We start from the raw sequence: 16,172 nt of genomic DNA, 5'->3' as shown, positions 1-16,172 counted from the left end.
ACGTATCGCGTGATACGCGGGGGATAAGTGTAGATTAGATAACACGCATCATTCTCGAAACCTAGATCGCTCGCTCTCAACGCTGAAGATTTCCCAGTCACCCATTAATCCATCCATGGGTATCGGCGCGCTGGCCGCACGAATCGTTCCCTATTCATACTCTGTCTTCTCTTTCAGGTAGCGAAGCCATTCGCCATCGCCAGTGAAATCACGTAGCAGTCGATTCGTAGACGACGCAATCGGAGGACACCGAAGATCGTTCTCTTGATGAGAGACTACACCCGGTAGCAGCGGAAAGATCGATCGGCTAGGACCACGGTAGCCAAGAAAAATGACTCGAATGCTGCTGCAAGAGCCCGGCTGGAAGATCGAGCGAAAGGGCTCGGCGCTGCTGATGCGCCGGGACAGCTCCCACCCGAAGGCGACCCGCGTCTGCTTCCGCTGCGACGTGGAGGTCCGCGAATTCGAGCGTGATGAAGATTACATGGTCGAAACAGAACCGGAGGCAGCTGCCAGTCCTCTAGCGATGTGTGCTAGTTGCCTGGCCGCCTTATGTGTCACCGTGATCTTGCCATGGTTGCTGATCGGTGGCTAGATGTTCGACAAGCTCATTAGTCTTTGGGGGGACGTTGGGCGATCGCGCACCTCCGACTCAGCGGATTATTCCGAGGAATCCTCGAACAGCTCCTGGACACTGCGCTACACGTATCGTGTGCGGGACGCTCGAAGATCAGATGAAGATCGAAAGCTGGAAGCTAAAGATTCTCGAAGATCAAGGGATCCGAGAGTCTAGCTGGTGAACGGAGATACAGTTCCTAAAATTGTAGATTAATCGACGCTTCGATCGACCGGGTGTCCTCCAGCGAACCGTTCGGGGATGGGATGTGACGGAGGACTTGCTCTTATCGAAAAGAGTTACGACCGACTTTGTATATTTGATGATCCAAGTATTGGTGTACTATGGAATTCCTGGCCGATAGACGATTCGAAGAAAGGCTGCATGAAAAGGAGAGGGAAGATGGGTAGACGAGTTTCCGTGGTCTAAGTAGATTTTTCCGTGGAGACGAGAGAGAAATACTCGCGGTGGACGTTCCGCGCGGATAGGCGGAACGGATGGAACATCAAAGGGACGCCGGCACATATATTCGAGCGTGCATTAAACCTCCTTACTCGTTTGATGGTATCGACAAATCCTCCGGCCTCTGAAACGGAGGAGACCCTGTGCCAAACGGGAGAGCGGTACTCGAGGTACTCGCGAAAACCTTTCAACTTGCAGACTGCTTACTTTGCACGCGTCGTTCCATTGTGAATATTTCCCCGGCTAGCTCGTGCACGCGCGTGTGTGGTTCGTTTCGAAGCAGAGGATCGAGAAATCGATTGCAAATTCAGGCAAATGTTATTCTCTTTTTTCCCGTGGACTTAAATTAGCACGAGCGGAAATTAAAATTCGATTTAGTTTCTTTTAATAGCGATTTTTTGCACTCACCGGGCGTCTCGTTGTATATTCGAAGTAAAACGAAGGTGGACTCGAGCCGCTGAAATAAAAAAGTTTATTTATAAACGTATGTTCGGTGTGTCTTGTTTTTTAGCTACAGTTGGGTTTCGATTGCGCCAGCTGCTGACCTATATTCAGGGAAATTGATTGACTTGATCGCGTTCAGATTAAATACAGACGTAAATATATCCCGTAGTGGGTTGTGTAACTTGTTTATTTGTTTATAAATTCGTTTGACCTTGTGATCTTTTGATATTGCAGAGATACAGTAAAGAAATATTCGACGGTGCTGTATCTGTACGCGAAATATATGAAGATTATTGAAAAATGTATGTAAATATGAACATTCAAGTTTATCCGTATTTTATGTTTGAATATACTTTGTTACGTATTCATGTTCAGAAAAATGGATTAACCGTTTCCAAATTTGAAGATTTAACAAGAAAAATGAAGAAACTGTTGTTGTTTTTCTATGTTATTTAAATAAATTAAGTTTTTTTGTATATGCTCACGTCGCTGGATTTGTTATTAATAAAAACACAATTTTTCAGTTACAACGTTCTTCTATCTGCAGTGATTTCCAAAATTTGACGTTTCGCTTCTTCGATAACCAATAAAAAAAGTAGAAAATTAAATATCTTCGTAAAAAAAGACTTCCGCGCGTAGGTTCATAAAATTTGAATGCGACGTCGATACGTTGCCTTGTAAAACCAATAATTCTCTCACGTAAAAATAGCAAACAAACAAGAACAATAAAATATTCGAAACTTTGCCAAATTCGTCACTAATTATCATCAGTAGGTAACATTTTCAAAAAGAATGTTTACTACTTTCCTCTAATATACTAAACTATTCAGTGTCCATCTACAAAAAGAGAATAAAAGAAAAAATCTCAGAAAGTTGCCTGTTAAACGTTAATTTCCGCTACTAACACTGTGACACAAGAAAGGTTCGACTGAATGGTTTTCTTCCATGTATTCTGAGACACTCCGTACAAAAACCATTCGACTCGCGCACAATTCTACCGGATACATGTAATCCACGATACGGCGTTTCATTTGAATGTTTCGAAACGGATCCCGTTTAGCCGGTTGCAGTCGATTCTCTCGATCAATTAAGTGTTTTCGTGGTTCGGAGGGAGCAAGTTGAAAAGTTCCTAGCGCAAAGTGAGCAAATGAAAAAGTTTCTCCGGCTGAGAATCCACGATAGGACATGGCGAATCGGGGAATCGGGAGAAGTTTCGATTTCGGGGACCAGTCAGGGTTGTGGTGGTCTGCGAAAAGCGAGGGAAGGCGGTGCATTAAATAAACGTTGTAAGGAGAAACGTTTGAAAAAAACACAAGACAATCTGAATCTCTTGAAAGAGTCGGTTAAAAGAAAATCGTCGTGCGAAATGAATGTTGTGTGTATATATTTACTATTCGCCTCTCACGTTAGTTCCATCGGCCGCAAAGCTAAAAGTTCATAGAGGCAAAGGGACTCTTCCACTCACGATGCTCGGACTATGTTGACCTTCGACGCATGGTCCTTATTGACGCGCAACAATAACAAAGGACGGAATCGTGACTGAATGCGACGGAATAAGACAGAACTATAGAGAATTTTATTTTCTTTCGTTACGTCTTACTTCACCCCCTTCGGTCCCAATTCTGTCCTTTGTTATTGCTGCGTGTTAATAATGATCATGTATCGAAAGTCGAGGCGGCTCATCGTGAAAGTCCATCGTAAGTGGAAAAATCCCCTTGCCCCTGTGCACTCTTAGCTTGATTGCCGACGGAGCTAATGTGAGAGCTGTATAGTATCTTCTTATTCGTGAATCACGATTCATTCAACGACGCAGATTAATCGGTTCACGGCCGATCGAAACGTTCCGAGGACCATCGATAGATTATACCGTGGAGAGTTTTCAGTAAAGTTTCTTGCGCAATGAAGTGCATGCGATTAAAATTCATGGTGTTATTAATTGATATTGTGAGGTTGTATTATTTCATTGTGCAAGTGACCACAGTACGTGGAATATTTATGGCTCAGAGAGAGACAGTATGGATTGTGACACGATTGTGTGTACGTGTGTGAAAGTTGGTACCTACAGAGAACGTAGAGACGTGAACATCTGATTTAACGTGCGAGCCTTTATCCTGATCACTCGATGTAAAGTACTATTTGTTTATGTTTCTAATAAAACCCGGAACAAGTTACGAAAAGGTTCATGTGCTTTAACCCTGCGATCCTCTATCCATTAACTGATTTTCAGTTTGATACGTGTTTACGATAAAATACAATGTACTTAGAAGTCCTATAAAATTGTGGCGGTTTCTTTAATATTTATTTTATAATAATAATTACTTTTTAAATTTTCTCATATTCTATATGTCTCAAGATAATTTGTGGTAGTCAATGTACAAACATAAAAGTTCAATTGCTAGCGTTTAATATCGAGTTGTGTTTGTGATGAACACTAAATTAAATCCTATAGGTATGAATATTGTTTAGTTCACATAAAGTAAAGAAAAATACCATATTTGTATAGAGGTTACTTGATTTCTTTTCCATTTAGGAAATTATAAATAATTAACTTCTGCGAGTCTAGTCACTAAAGAAATCATAAGGCTGAATAGAAAATTGCATCATCTATTTTTCACATACTTCACATTACACTGAACGGTACAAAGCCCAATTGCCTTTTCTTTAAACAACGCACTGTCAAAAATATCATAAATCACTCAAAGCTTTCCGGCAATCACTTTCCAAAAACACTCACAATTATTACTTTATTCAGTTACATAGAATTTATTCTGCTTTTACTACTCAGATCTATTACAGAAAACCTTCTCCAAATTATTGAACCATACGTGACCCACTCTGATTTAGTACCTTCGTCTCTCCAAAAGTTTCATAACGCCATCGTCCCAAACCTTTTCCCAGACTAAGCGTTCCAGGTCGCGAAAGAAACTTCCGAGAGAGCCTAATAAATAACACGAACAATGGCTCGGAAAGCCATCAAATGACAAAACAGTGCTTTTGTTCGCCGGCTGTAATCAAGGTGCGGTGTGTTGCGAACGAAAAATCGTGGCACGCGACGCATCGTGACAGGTATTTCCGCAATGAAGGGTGCGGACCAATGGAATGACCAAGGACGTAGGGAGGTAGATATGGAAAAAAGTGCTGTGGGCGTAAATTTCGGGTTCTGACGTTCGAGACCGCGGAATAACAGGTGCGCGGCACCGTAAACCACGGTGAAACGTGCGAATTTAATTTCTCGGTTACCGGTTGACATGCATAAATATGCATCACCGGTGCACCACCCTCGCTCTCGAGCCTCTCCTCTGATTTATTCCTGATTACACCGGAACGGATTCCGCTGACCGTTCCCAGTCAGCGTTTCCCGGAAACGGCTGAAGAACGAAAGGTATTTTCGGAGGCGTACGAACGGTCGTGTTCCAATTTTAAGCCGCGTTCCCACGTGTTCGCCGGAACGCCTCTTCGATGTAAGTCGGCTTATTGTATTCTTCCCGATCCGCGAGTGTAGCGATTTCTTGACGTTCAACGGGGGCACCGGAGGCGAATACGATGCCACCGGACAGATATTACGGAATTAATTGCTTCTCTAGCAAGATAAATTATTTGGTCGGTGCAAACGCGGATGTGGGACGTTTTTTTCGTCTACGCGGGGAACGTGTGGAAAATTAACCCCTTGACCTACAATATCGTGTCAGATTCGTGATGAAAATTTTAACACTAAAACTACCAGACGGGTCGAAATGACCCATTCGTGATTTCTTCTTTTTGCAATTATGAAAAAGATAACAGACGTTTCTCTGAAAAATTATTCAAGAAATTGATTTAACAATACGCAAACTGAATTGTAAATGAATTAAAGTCTCAATAGATGCACTCCTGGAGTTTCTATAGAGAAATTTCAAAAAGTCAATTTAACTGCTTGGTGGTTTTAATATTAAACTGAATTTGAGAAATCTAAGTGTTATTTATTATTTTTAAGTATAAATTAAATATTACTTTTCTATTATTAATCGTTAACCTTTGGAGTAAACGTAGACGTGGAATGAGCATTAATATTTTTTGGTTTCTTAATAAATTATTAACGACGAAGCAGTTGTATTGATCATAGTTACGAAATAAGTCGTAGGGCAAGGGGTTGGCATTTACGCCGCAAATTCAATCCTTGTAAACGTTTCTTGCTGTTAAAATGTTTATTTTCATGGAACGAGTAGTCTTGTAATAATGATATATTTTAATGAAATGAGTATGTGCATATGAGTTAACGTTTATTGTAGCGATTGTTTGTTAATTTTTTATTTAGGTGGATAGAAGTGAATTTATTTTGTTTCGTATTCACTTAATATCGGAGTAATAAACAGAGAAACTAGATGATTTTAAAGAATGATTAAACGTTAAATGTTAAATTTTTTGTTGCATGAAAATTATGCATATGGTAGTTTAGGTTGTTCCATTTCTTTCAATTTTTCTTTTAACAAATTTAATTTGTATTAGTAATTTTAATGAAAGTGTAACGAGCATTTGTTTCTGGATAATAGGAATATTGACAGTTTTTAATACATTTTGTTGAAAATATTAGGCAAGTTTTATTATTTGTTGTTTCCTTTTTATGCCTGAGAAACTATGACACCTATGAAAAAGTTATTACAATAAAAATTTAATGACTTTCTATGATCCATAAAAGTGTCCAATGAAGGTGGTAAAAATGTCTTATTACGTAATATACACTTTCCCCAACACTATGGGTTTAAAAAAATTGTAGAACTTTACAGGGTATTAAAAACTACTAAATGTTCATTCTAACAATTTTTTTAATATGTAGTATAACTTTTCTGACATGTAGGAAAATAGGAAGATTAACCTTTAACCTGTTAAGCCTATTGATTCTATTATATATTCACCTATCAACAAATAGTTCTTCCATTTTATTGCATCATTATATCTGTATTAGCATAAACCATAGAATATTGAAATTAATCGCTAAAAATATTGGTTGCATTAACTTTGCTCGTCTTAAGTTACACTTCGCGTGTGGTAATGTACGAAAAATCCCTCGTTCAACCCAGTAAGGTGTGCTTGTAGTTAAAGAGATCAGATAGTAACAAAAATATTAATTTTTATTCATTTAACATACGTTTCCTATAATCCTGCAGATCATAAAGATTAAACAATGTTGTATTTACAAAATTATTTTTGTTTGTAATCGTTCAGAAGCACATGAGAAAGCGAAGTATAATAATTTTATCAAAACAGTAGCATTTGAAATTTTTATTTCGAAATAACAGTTTCAAGTTTATCACTCTAATTCAAAAGCGAAAGTACTAGGCTGTCTGTCCCATAACTTTCTCACATTCTCTGCTCACAATATTGAGCCCGACAAAACTGTAAAAAAAAGATATTATGAACCTTCCGCAAAAATAAAAGAAGCTAATAGATACAAATGGATTGTGCATAATTCAGTAACGTGACGTGATGCATGAAACGTCGCGTATTCGTTATGTATCGATAAAACGGAAGAGACTATCGGGACAGGCTAATAAATAAAATTACTTTTCGATACATGTTTACAGTATTATTATTTAGCAGTAATTATTTCTATATCGGAGTGAATCACTCGTTCGGTTGGCGGAGGCTGCTAACAATCTGGTTCGAGGTGAGCCGGAAACCTGAACGCTCACGAAAGAATACGATATCAGTGATCAATGTCTGCGTGATGTATCCTGATATTTAAGTCGACTTTTCCAATAGATCCCAATGATCAATGGTCAGCAGGGAAACCGTTCCGTTAGTTCGCTAAATTGCGGCAATTCATTTCGAAATTGCGACACAGGTTGTGTTATTAAATCGATTCTGGAAAATGAAGGGGTCGCTGGCGACGCAGGCAGTGCCATCGGGTGGAGATGATCCATGAATATCGAAGCAAATTCGCGTTATTCATTTCGGCGTGATCGTATTTATATAGAATATATTTATATGATCACCGCAATTTGCATTTCCCCGTTGAACAGTTTATTCGATTCTCATTCCGGTGAAAATGTTTCTGTCTAATTGGAGAAATCGAGCGTAGCAATTTTTTTGATCTCTGTTCGAACAGTTTAGCCGTAATACCTTCGTCAGAATAGAGTCTTTAAGTATCTAATTTATTAGCGGACTGCGAATTTTATGCAATTATAGCGTACACGGGTTTACGGAACGCAATAAAACAAACGATTTTATTGAAGTTTCGAATAGTTTTTATATTGCTACTCGTGACAGTAAGAGTGGTAATGAATGAAATAAATTTCTATTTAACCACAGACTATACAAACTGGTTTATAAGAATTCATAAAAATCTGCTGTTCTGTCTATCACTGTTATACAATTTACTTATTATTAAACGTACTAGTAGTGTAACTGAACCCAATTAAAGCAGAAATACGTGTGTACTCGCCAGAAACAGGAAATTACTTCATTTTGAATATTAAAGATCTCATCAATAAAAATTGACTCCCTTTATTTTTTGTTAGAAACTTCTTATCTGAATGATAATATTTAACAATATAACACATTTAGTATGCAAAGACTACCAACGGAATTAAATGCTTTTTATGTCAACGCAGAAAAAGTAATTGGAGTGCAATAATATTAAAAAAAAATTTCATCAAGGTCTCGATTCGCTTCGAAAAGAAATCCCTGATTTTTCGGTCCCGTGTCGCACGTTACGGAGCACGTACGACAATAATGAAGGTTAATTAGACGGGTTGACGCATCGAGTGTGAAATTATTACCAGCAAGCTATCCGTGATCTCTGGTAGGAATATATTTAGCCACCGGGGGTTGATTGCTACAAATTGGCTTCAATTTCCTTCAATTTGCAAGGAATTAAAAAATTCATGTATCGTGGGCGTCATCTGTCGACCGACGGGCTCGGATCCTGGTAAAGTAGATTTCGTTTTAGCTACCGGGTTCTTTTAGCTGATACGTGAATCTGAAATTGGTCGGCAGATGGCGTCACCATGTTTTAAGCGAGTTGCATCGGGTAATTGCCCGCGTTCCGTTCGAGTGAGTGTTTGCAAACCAACGTGTGTCTGTTAATGGTGGAATTAATTATTAATTTATCACTGTCAAGACTGGGGTTGCTGTGCACCATTTTAACAGACTTGCTAGGTACCTATACTCGTATTTCATTTTTCTCCCAACTTGTTAGTTCATTTTAAAATAAGGAACACAAATCTTCGCTTATTGCTTCCTATACGGCAGCCATTAAGTATAGCGGTCATTATTCACGTTGCTTTACAACATGTTAGAAATTTTACTTGGTACTTATATTCATGCATCGTATCTTTTACAACTTGTTACTTTGTTTTTATGAATACCACAGCTATGGTTATTGCTTTCTGTAATGATCAGCAGAATTATGGCAGTCATTTTTAAATGGTTATATTTTAAAGCTACATTTAAAAGACCATGTGTCAAATGTTTCTGTTACAGCTGCCGGACCTGAATAATCTCGATGAAAAGGTGAGTGCTAACCACGAATCCTCGTTCATGCTTAGAACAATTACGTGATCATCGCGGGTAAGTGATTTGTCTGACATTATTTCATACAGCGTGTCCATATAGTTCTCAGTTACTTTTGTGAAGGAATTAAATGTCTAATGGGTTTTTATAATGAATGGTTAATGTACTAACATTTATCGATTAATTAATGTTAGTAACTGAAAATACTAACTGAGGATTTAACTTCGTAGTAAATGGTTTATTTAATAATTAAAACCACTTAAATCGAAAATTCATACAAATATAACCTTACATTTTGTAAAATGTTCCTTCAGACAGTTCTACAAAATATAATACTTTCATTACTTATGTCACTACGCCATCTTCGTTTTTATTATTACTTCCTTCATTCAACATATTTAACTATTTTCTCGAAAATTATATTTTTGGATTCTGATCCTATTTTTTGTGTATATAATCTCGTCATATGAAAATCTTGTTATTACCATATAATTCATTTAACAAAACTATTGCGAACCGTTTGGACATTTTTCATTACTTTTAGTGCCTTACCAGTTCGGTTCTTTTTTGACCATGATCGATGTAGCTCCGACCCGAAGATGGTGTCGCGGTTGTTAAGCGCGTAGATACAAAATTTCACGGCAGCTTAGAAATTCTAAGCAGAATCCACGGTGTTACGTGCCTGGAATCACAGATGAGGCGTTCGTTTAAGGTGCCGTGGGTAGATTAAGCTCCTCTAAGGAGGGAGGTTATGTAATCTCGGCGAAAAAGGTGCAGGCGAAACCAATACGAAGGTTCCGAGGGCCTCGTGAACGTTGTTTATGCGAGTAAACGGTTTCAAAACTTATCCAGGTTCTAGTGTCGTGCGTGTGCATGCCACAGAACTTGTTCCTTGGATTATTGTAGTTTTAGCATATATCATGGAAGAGAGATCTTTACACGAACATTCAGTGTAGGCGTTCAGCGTATACGTACATCTATACTGTTTATATAGAAGTATGATTATAGTTTATATGATTTATAAACGAGCATAATAACCTTTCAGCTAAAGGCTTCGACCGATTCTTTGCTTTTGTAAGCAGTGGTCCGTGTTCACTGAAACTTTAAACGATATGCCAGGAATTTGCAGGTGAATATCGAATGAATTGCATATTCAAGTTCATTTTTAAAGCAGTTGGCATTAACACAAAGTAGTTCATTTTCTAAAATTTTATATATGTAAAAGTCTCATTTCTTATACTTCATTCAGTGCCTAATAAAGGCTCCACTAAAGTATACAAATTATTCTTTCGAACTTCTCTAAATTAGATGTTTCATAAACATTCATATTCAGAGTTGTAATTATAGCGATGGTCACTGGATGGTTTCTCAAACTGCCACAAAGTGAACAAATTTTATTCCATGTTTTCAGATTATTCTTCAATTTATATTCATACCCTCACCATATAGTTAAATCACCATTTAAATGACACCGTATTACATTACAGAATGTAAACTAAACCCAGATCTTCATATTGAATCAGAATAACATCCTCCATCGCCATTATCAAGACCGTAGCCATTTCCTCTATCGAAGTTCCAATGTTGTTACAAAGTCTCCAATTCCTAGTCTCCAGTTTTCACTTTACGACCGATAAACTTGGCCGACTGTTCGAAATCGTTCCAAATACCGGTTGTTGCGAAAGCGTGCCTCCCGAAAGCTTCTATTTTTTCCTTTTCGGTTAAAATTGTGTCCGCACCTGCCCCGCCTCCGGCTCGTTTGTCAACTATAGCCGCGGCAGCTGTTCATCCTCTAATTTATCGTAATCGCTCGTTAGCGTCGTATAAATTACGTTTATTTCAATATTACCTCAGGAATTAACAATTACATGGGGCGGAATTAATTTTCCTGTGCCGCAGCGGGACAGTGTTTCGGCGGCGCGTGTGCAATTCACGATTTATCGAGTGCTTCGTCGACGCCTTCGAATTTATTTTCACTGAATTGCGTAACCCGCGATTTTCACGGCGCTCCGCAACAATTGGCCGATTGTTCGAGAGTGACCGGTCGGCGGATCGAGCCCCGTGGGTGGAGCCAGATCGCGGAAACGGATCGTTAAGATAATCGATCGTGAAATTACGCGCGGCTCCTTCGGTCTGCTGGCGACACGTGAGGAACGCCGCGGTTTTATTGTTCGGCTGACTGTTATTGTTACCCTTTTACGGCTGGTTTATCGTCGTTCGCGTTACCGATGTTAATGACGAGATTATCGTTAGATTTACGGACACCGATTGAATACTTTATTGGATCGTTTCCGGAAAAATATATGTATGGCGCACTGTCTACGGATGCTTGAAATTAGAGAGCCGACTGAGGAAACGGATCGGTCGATTAACGTCGATATACATTGCTTATAAATAATATTTACGGTTTCTTTGATTTCTAACGTGATGTTGGAATTGGACGGATTCCGTGTGTTTAGTGTCAATCTTTGGATTTGAATGACAGAGCGGTTACAGTAGGATATTTACTGTTGGGAGAGTATAATCGATTGAGAATTAATTAGTCTCTGTTCTGTTAATGTTTTGGATAAGAATATTTGAATCGAGAGATAAATATATCGTCTCTTATTTATGTGTACCGTTGTCCTGAAATTTGAATCATTTTTTATGTTTATTGAGCTTGTAATGTGTAGTTTTATCAAAGTTTCAGGAGGAAGGTGATGTACTATCATTTTTATCGATTCTATCGGATTTAATCGGCTCATTTTTTATTTTATTTAGAAAGAAGTGACACGTTCAAGTAAATCTTTCTTTTATCTGTAAAGCGGTTAGCATAATGCAATATTGAAAACAAGTAGGCAGCAAAAGGACTATAAAGTAAAATATATACCTCATAAAATCAGTGTAAAGTTATGTAATGGTGTGAGATACATGGTGAAAGTAAGTTTCAATACATTTTATTGATTAATGACGTTTCTGTAACTATAAAATTGTTTCATTGAAATGTTTTGTTTGGTCTCGTACCGCCTTTCTGATGTCGAGTCTTGTATTAATAACATAGAACTGATGTTCATTGTCGCCACGCAGCCCGGCGTTGGTATCTGGGCTACTCGCTCGAGCCGTACAGTCAGCCGACCGTATCGCAAAAAACACTATTACTTCAATGAAGCCTATAAATAAAATTAGCAAGACTCAAAGCCTTGTCACTAGTATTATTTGAACGTTTAGAGGCAGTACTACCAGCTTACACATTACAAATGACATTATTCCAGGATAATTTTTTCTTATTCTTTTCCTATTGAATTATTTCATATGTGTTGTAACAAGATTATAGCGTGTATGATTTTTACATTGTTCCCAGCATGTCGTAAATAAAGCAGTGGTAATTGATTTATTATTTGGCGAACTGGCGAATCGAATGATAAGGTACTTTAAACATTTTTGGACTAAATATCTAGTTATTCGTACGCGTAGAAAAGTATTAACTATCGTACGAAAGTATTGAATTTTAAGTAATACAAAATTTAATTGAATTATTTGTTTTGCTGCAATTATTGCCAATAACATTTTACCGGTGCCTACAGGCGCTAACAGTACACCGAAATCAAATGCTTAAAACGCCTTTAGGCGCCAACGGTAGCCAGGGAGTTAACATAAGTATCTTCAGAAACATTTACTTCATTAAATACTTATTTTAAATTCATTATGTTTAAGGGCATGCTCATTTAGAAGTATTCTCTAGGCACGAGTTCTCATGAATAAAGATTTATCAAGATCATCACTTTGTTACACCTACTAAGTAACCATTAAGACTGCAAGAAAGGAGGAAACGTTTTTACATATCAAAGTGGAATAAATTTTAATTTTGCCACAAGTTGCTTTCCGAATCACTGCGAGATGAGAATCTGAGATATGTGCATCATACCGCGACGCCATAATTAACGTCTTAATACTCTATGATTAATTTCAAAATTCTCTGTCAGAATAAAGTACCCTCCGTAGAAAATTCCAAAGAATCTAATCATGTTTTCCCAAAGCGGTTTAACTCTCATCACGTACACCCGAGATACATAATTTAAGAAATACGAATCTTCACTTCTAGATTGATCGCGAAACAACCTTCTAATTAGTAGTCTCCTCCCTCGATTGTTCGCGTCGACGCACTCTCGCAGCCTTTTTTTATCAATGCAAACGAACCGTGTTTCGTGCACGCGAACTTCACAGAGTGACTTGTTGCCGGCAAGCCGCGATACGCGCGTATCTTATAAATTGCACTGTTCCCTCTCGCGATTTCCAGGAATCCTTGTCGCTAGAATACCAGGGAAGTCCGTGTGGCCCCTCGAGGTTAATTTCGTGGCGCGTACGAGATCACCGTCACGTCTCCGGACAGACAGTTCCGCGAACTTTTCTAATTATACATTTCGAGAGTTGTTCACCTATCCCGGGAAAACCTGTATCGGATTTCCATGACGCGAACGTGACCCATGGTCCCATTGTTCAATTCTGGCTTGATTATGGGGATATCTCAAACTAGTGGGCACACGTTTCATTTGATGAACTTCCATCGGGTTTCAGGTACAGTTATCGATCGACAAATCATTTGTAAGATTACTCTTGTATTAGCAATTTGCTGCATTCAGACACCTAATTATTATCACACCTTCTTATGGGAGTTTTCATGTAAGTTTAAATTTTGAAGAGTATGATTAGAAAATCAGAGTTGCAGTAGAAAATAATTTTTCTTTGAAGATATTAAAAGTAGTGCACATTGGATATTTCATATATTTCTTTGTGTCGTGTGAATTCTATGCACTTTGCATTTTTAAATTTCTAATTGTTATTTCTCTAATAATAATCTAATTATTAACGTCTTCTTACATTTGATTCTTTCAAATTGAAAAGCAAGAATAAACGAATCGTCGCGGACTTCAATTTTCTTGAACGCTCCACGTTCCCCGTATTGGCGCGGTCGCGTGCATTTACCTAATCCGCAACGTGTTATGCAATACGACTCGCGGAATAATTTCCTTCAATTCTGTGACGACGTTGCTCATTATCTACTTAACTCGGGCATCGAACCCTCCGTCTCTTTCGATCGGCACGTCTCTCGTTTCTTTCGCGGTCCGAGCCGTGTTTCGTCACTGCTAGTGATGAGCTTGATACCAGTATTTCTTATGAGTTTTAACAGATTCATTGCTAATGGAACAGATCGGTGGCATGAGCGATGATTCAGTGTTGTAAAACGCTCGAGTCTTCGAAGCTTCAAGGCTCAATCTTAAAGGCTGAATGTTGAAGACTTGGAGTTCTATACAGCTCGAGTCTTCAAAGTTTCAAGGCTCAACTTTAACCCTTTGCCATACCATTTAACCTGGAAGAATTCAGGCCATAATTATGGCGACGGATACCTCACTCGTGTTGTCACCTGGAGTCAGACTCGTGATATTTATATTTAGTCCAAAATTTCTATCATGAATCAAGCTCGTTAAAGTACGGCAAGTGGTAAAGAGTAAGTCTTGAAGACTTAAAGTTTTATACAGCTTTCTGGTTTCTTACTTCTATATAGAGTTCTATATTCACTAGTCTTTAAATTCAACTTTGAACCTTTGAAAGCTTGATCTGAGTCTTAAAAGCTTTCAACAAGTCCATGTACTCAAAGATTCGATCGTAAAAGACTTTAGCTTTCACAGCTTTAGGCTTTAGTTCTGAGAGTTTGAAGTCTTAAACTTGGAGTCGTGTCTGCAGCTTTGAAAACTCGAGGCTCAGAACTCTTACAACACTAGTGCTGATGGTGTGGTGCCGATTGAACTGATCGGTTGCAAACACTTTTTATTTAATGCGTTTGCAATCAGCAACTGATTTCAATCCTCATAATTGCGATATTTTTGTTAAGTACAATGTGTTCTTTATCAAAAGTTGTTGAGGTATACACAAAACAAAGACAGTTGCACTTCAAAATATCGTCATATGTGACTTCCAACAAAAATTCACCCAAAATTCACGTTACTTTTTCCGTTGAGAATACGAAATTGAGGTCGTCACAGTCGTGTGACGCTGGTAACAAACGTATTAACACGTTTATTATCAGTGTAATCGGCTGGTCCTATCAACAGTGACAAGGAAACCCAGTGTTCAATGGTAACGAGACTAATCAGTCTCAGGTTTATCTGTTATACTAATTTACTATGCTAATACTCACAGTCAGCGGTTTAGTATTTAAGTAAAAAAGCTTTGGCACCATATACGCACCCAGTTAGATAAGTCGACAATGAATGTGTTAAGCAATTCAATGCTTAAGTACTTGTTTGGAATGTTTGATACGTATCAGAAAGTTGTGTACTTGATATAGTCATTTGATACGAGTAACATCAAAATGAGCATTCACCGATATTGTTATCGCGCAATGTAAATTATAAAAGTATCGATTACTATCGAACCAGAATCGAGCATAATAATATTCGAAACGACAGATACGCGACGACAAATACAAACGTGCCACGACCCAGCTTTAAGAACCGAAAAATGTGAGTTTCAGTGAAAACGACAGGATGAAATAAGGAACATAACAAGAGTGTCAGTATATAATGGTGGGCAAATAAGTGTATTTACACTGTAAATTTATCGATATCAATTCCACTTCTAAATTCTACTTAAAACAAATAAAAGATTGAAACTGCTAAGTGTGTAACATTTAAATATCGATACCTTTGTTACCTGATTAGATATGAATAATTAAAAATATTTGATGATATTTTATTTCAATTCTATTAACTTATATTTTATATAACGTATCCATAAGTATATTAATAGGTCTAATAACATAATATATACATTATAACATACAATCGTTTCTGTATAAATAATATATTTTACACGCTACATTCTACATTAATTCTTTGCATATTGTTAACTGTATATCTTACAAAGGCATCATACAGCTGGATGAAAATCGCTCAGCTTTCGTTAAATATTGTCAGAAGACCGTATCGAAATGGCCACTGACAGCATCCATTGTCTTTCAAACTTTCCAACATTCGCAGGTGCGAAACGCGCACGTTTCGACAGAACGAGGCCGTCGATCGCTCACTGTCCGATCGAGGATCCTCGTGTGCGTTTGACCGCGCGCGATCCGAACCGCGACACTCGCGATTTCCGAGTTGCAACAAGCTTCCCAGAATTCGGG

The 16,172-nt window shown here is 38.1% G+C and overlaps 2 protein-coding genes across 11 annotated transcripts in view; both read left to right on the top strand.

Moving 5' to 3' along the window:
- LOC116431331 (uncharacterized) overlaps positions 1-3,699 on the top strand; it is a 29,469-nt gene extending 25,770 nt beyond the window's left edge. Inside the window, exon 2 of the mRNA XM_031986598.2 lies at positions 178-3,699. Coding sequence (XP_031842458.1) covers positions 332-595 — 264 coding nt within the window. The 5' untranslated portion in view covers positions 178-331 and the 3' untranslated portion in view covers positions 596-3,699. The remainder of the gene's footprint in view (positions 1-177) is intronic.
- Positions 1-16,172, top strand: part of Sesn (Sestrin) — a 319,665-nt gene that overhangs the window by 104,488 nt on the left and 199,005 nt on the right. For all 10 annotated transcript variants that reach the window (XM_031986594.2, XM_031986586.2, XM_031986590.2 and 7 more), the window contains one exon: positions 8,984-9,013. In XM_031986594.2, the coding sequence (XP_031842454.1) occupies positions 8,984-9,013 (30 nt within the window). The remainder of the gene's footprint in view (positions 1-8,983; positions 9,014-16,172) is intronic.

The sequence above is a fragment of the Nomia melanderi genome, chromosome 9, assembly GCF_051020985.1.
Source record: "Nomia melanderi isolate GNS246 chromosome 9, iyNomMela1, whole genome shotgun sequence".
Lineage (NCBI taxonomy): Eukaryota > Metazoa > Arthropoda > Insecta > Hymenoptera > Halictidae > Nomia > Nomia melanderi.
This window is presented reverse-complemented; position numbering and strand designations above follow the sequence as displayed.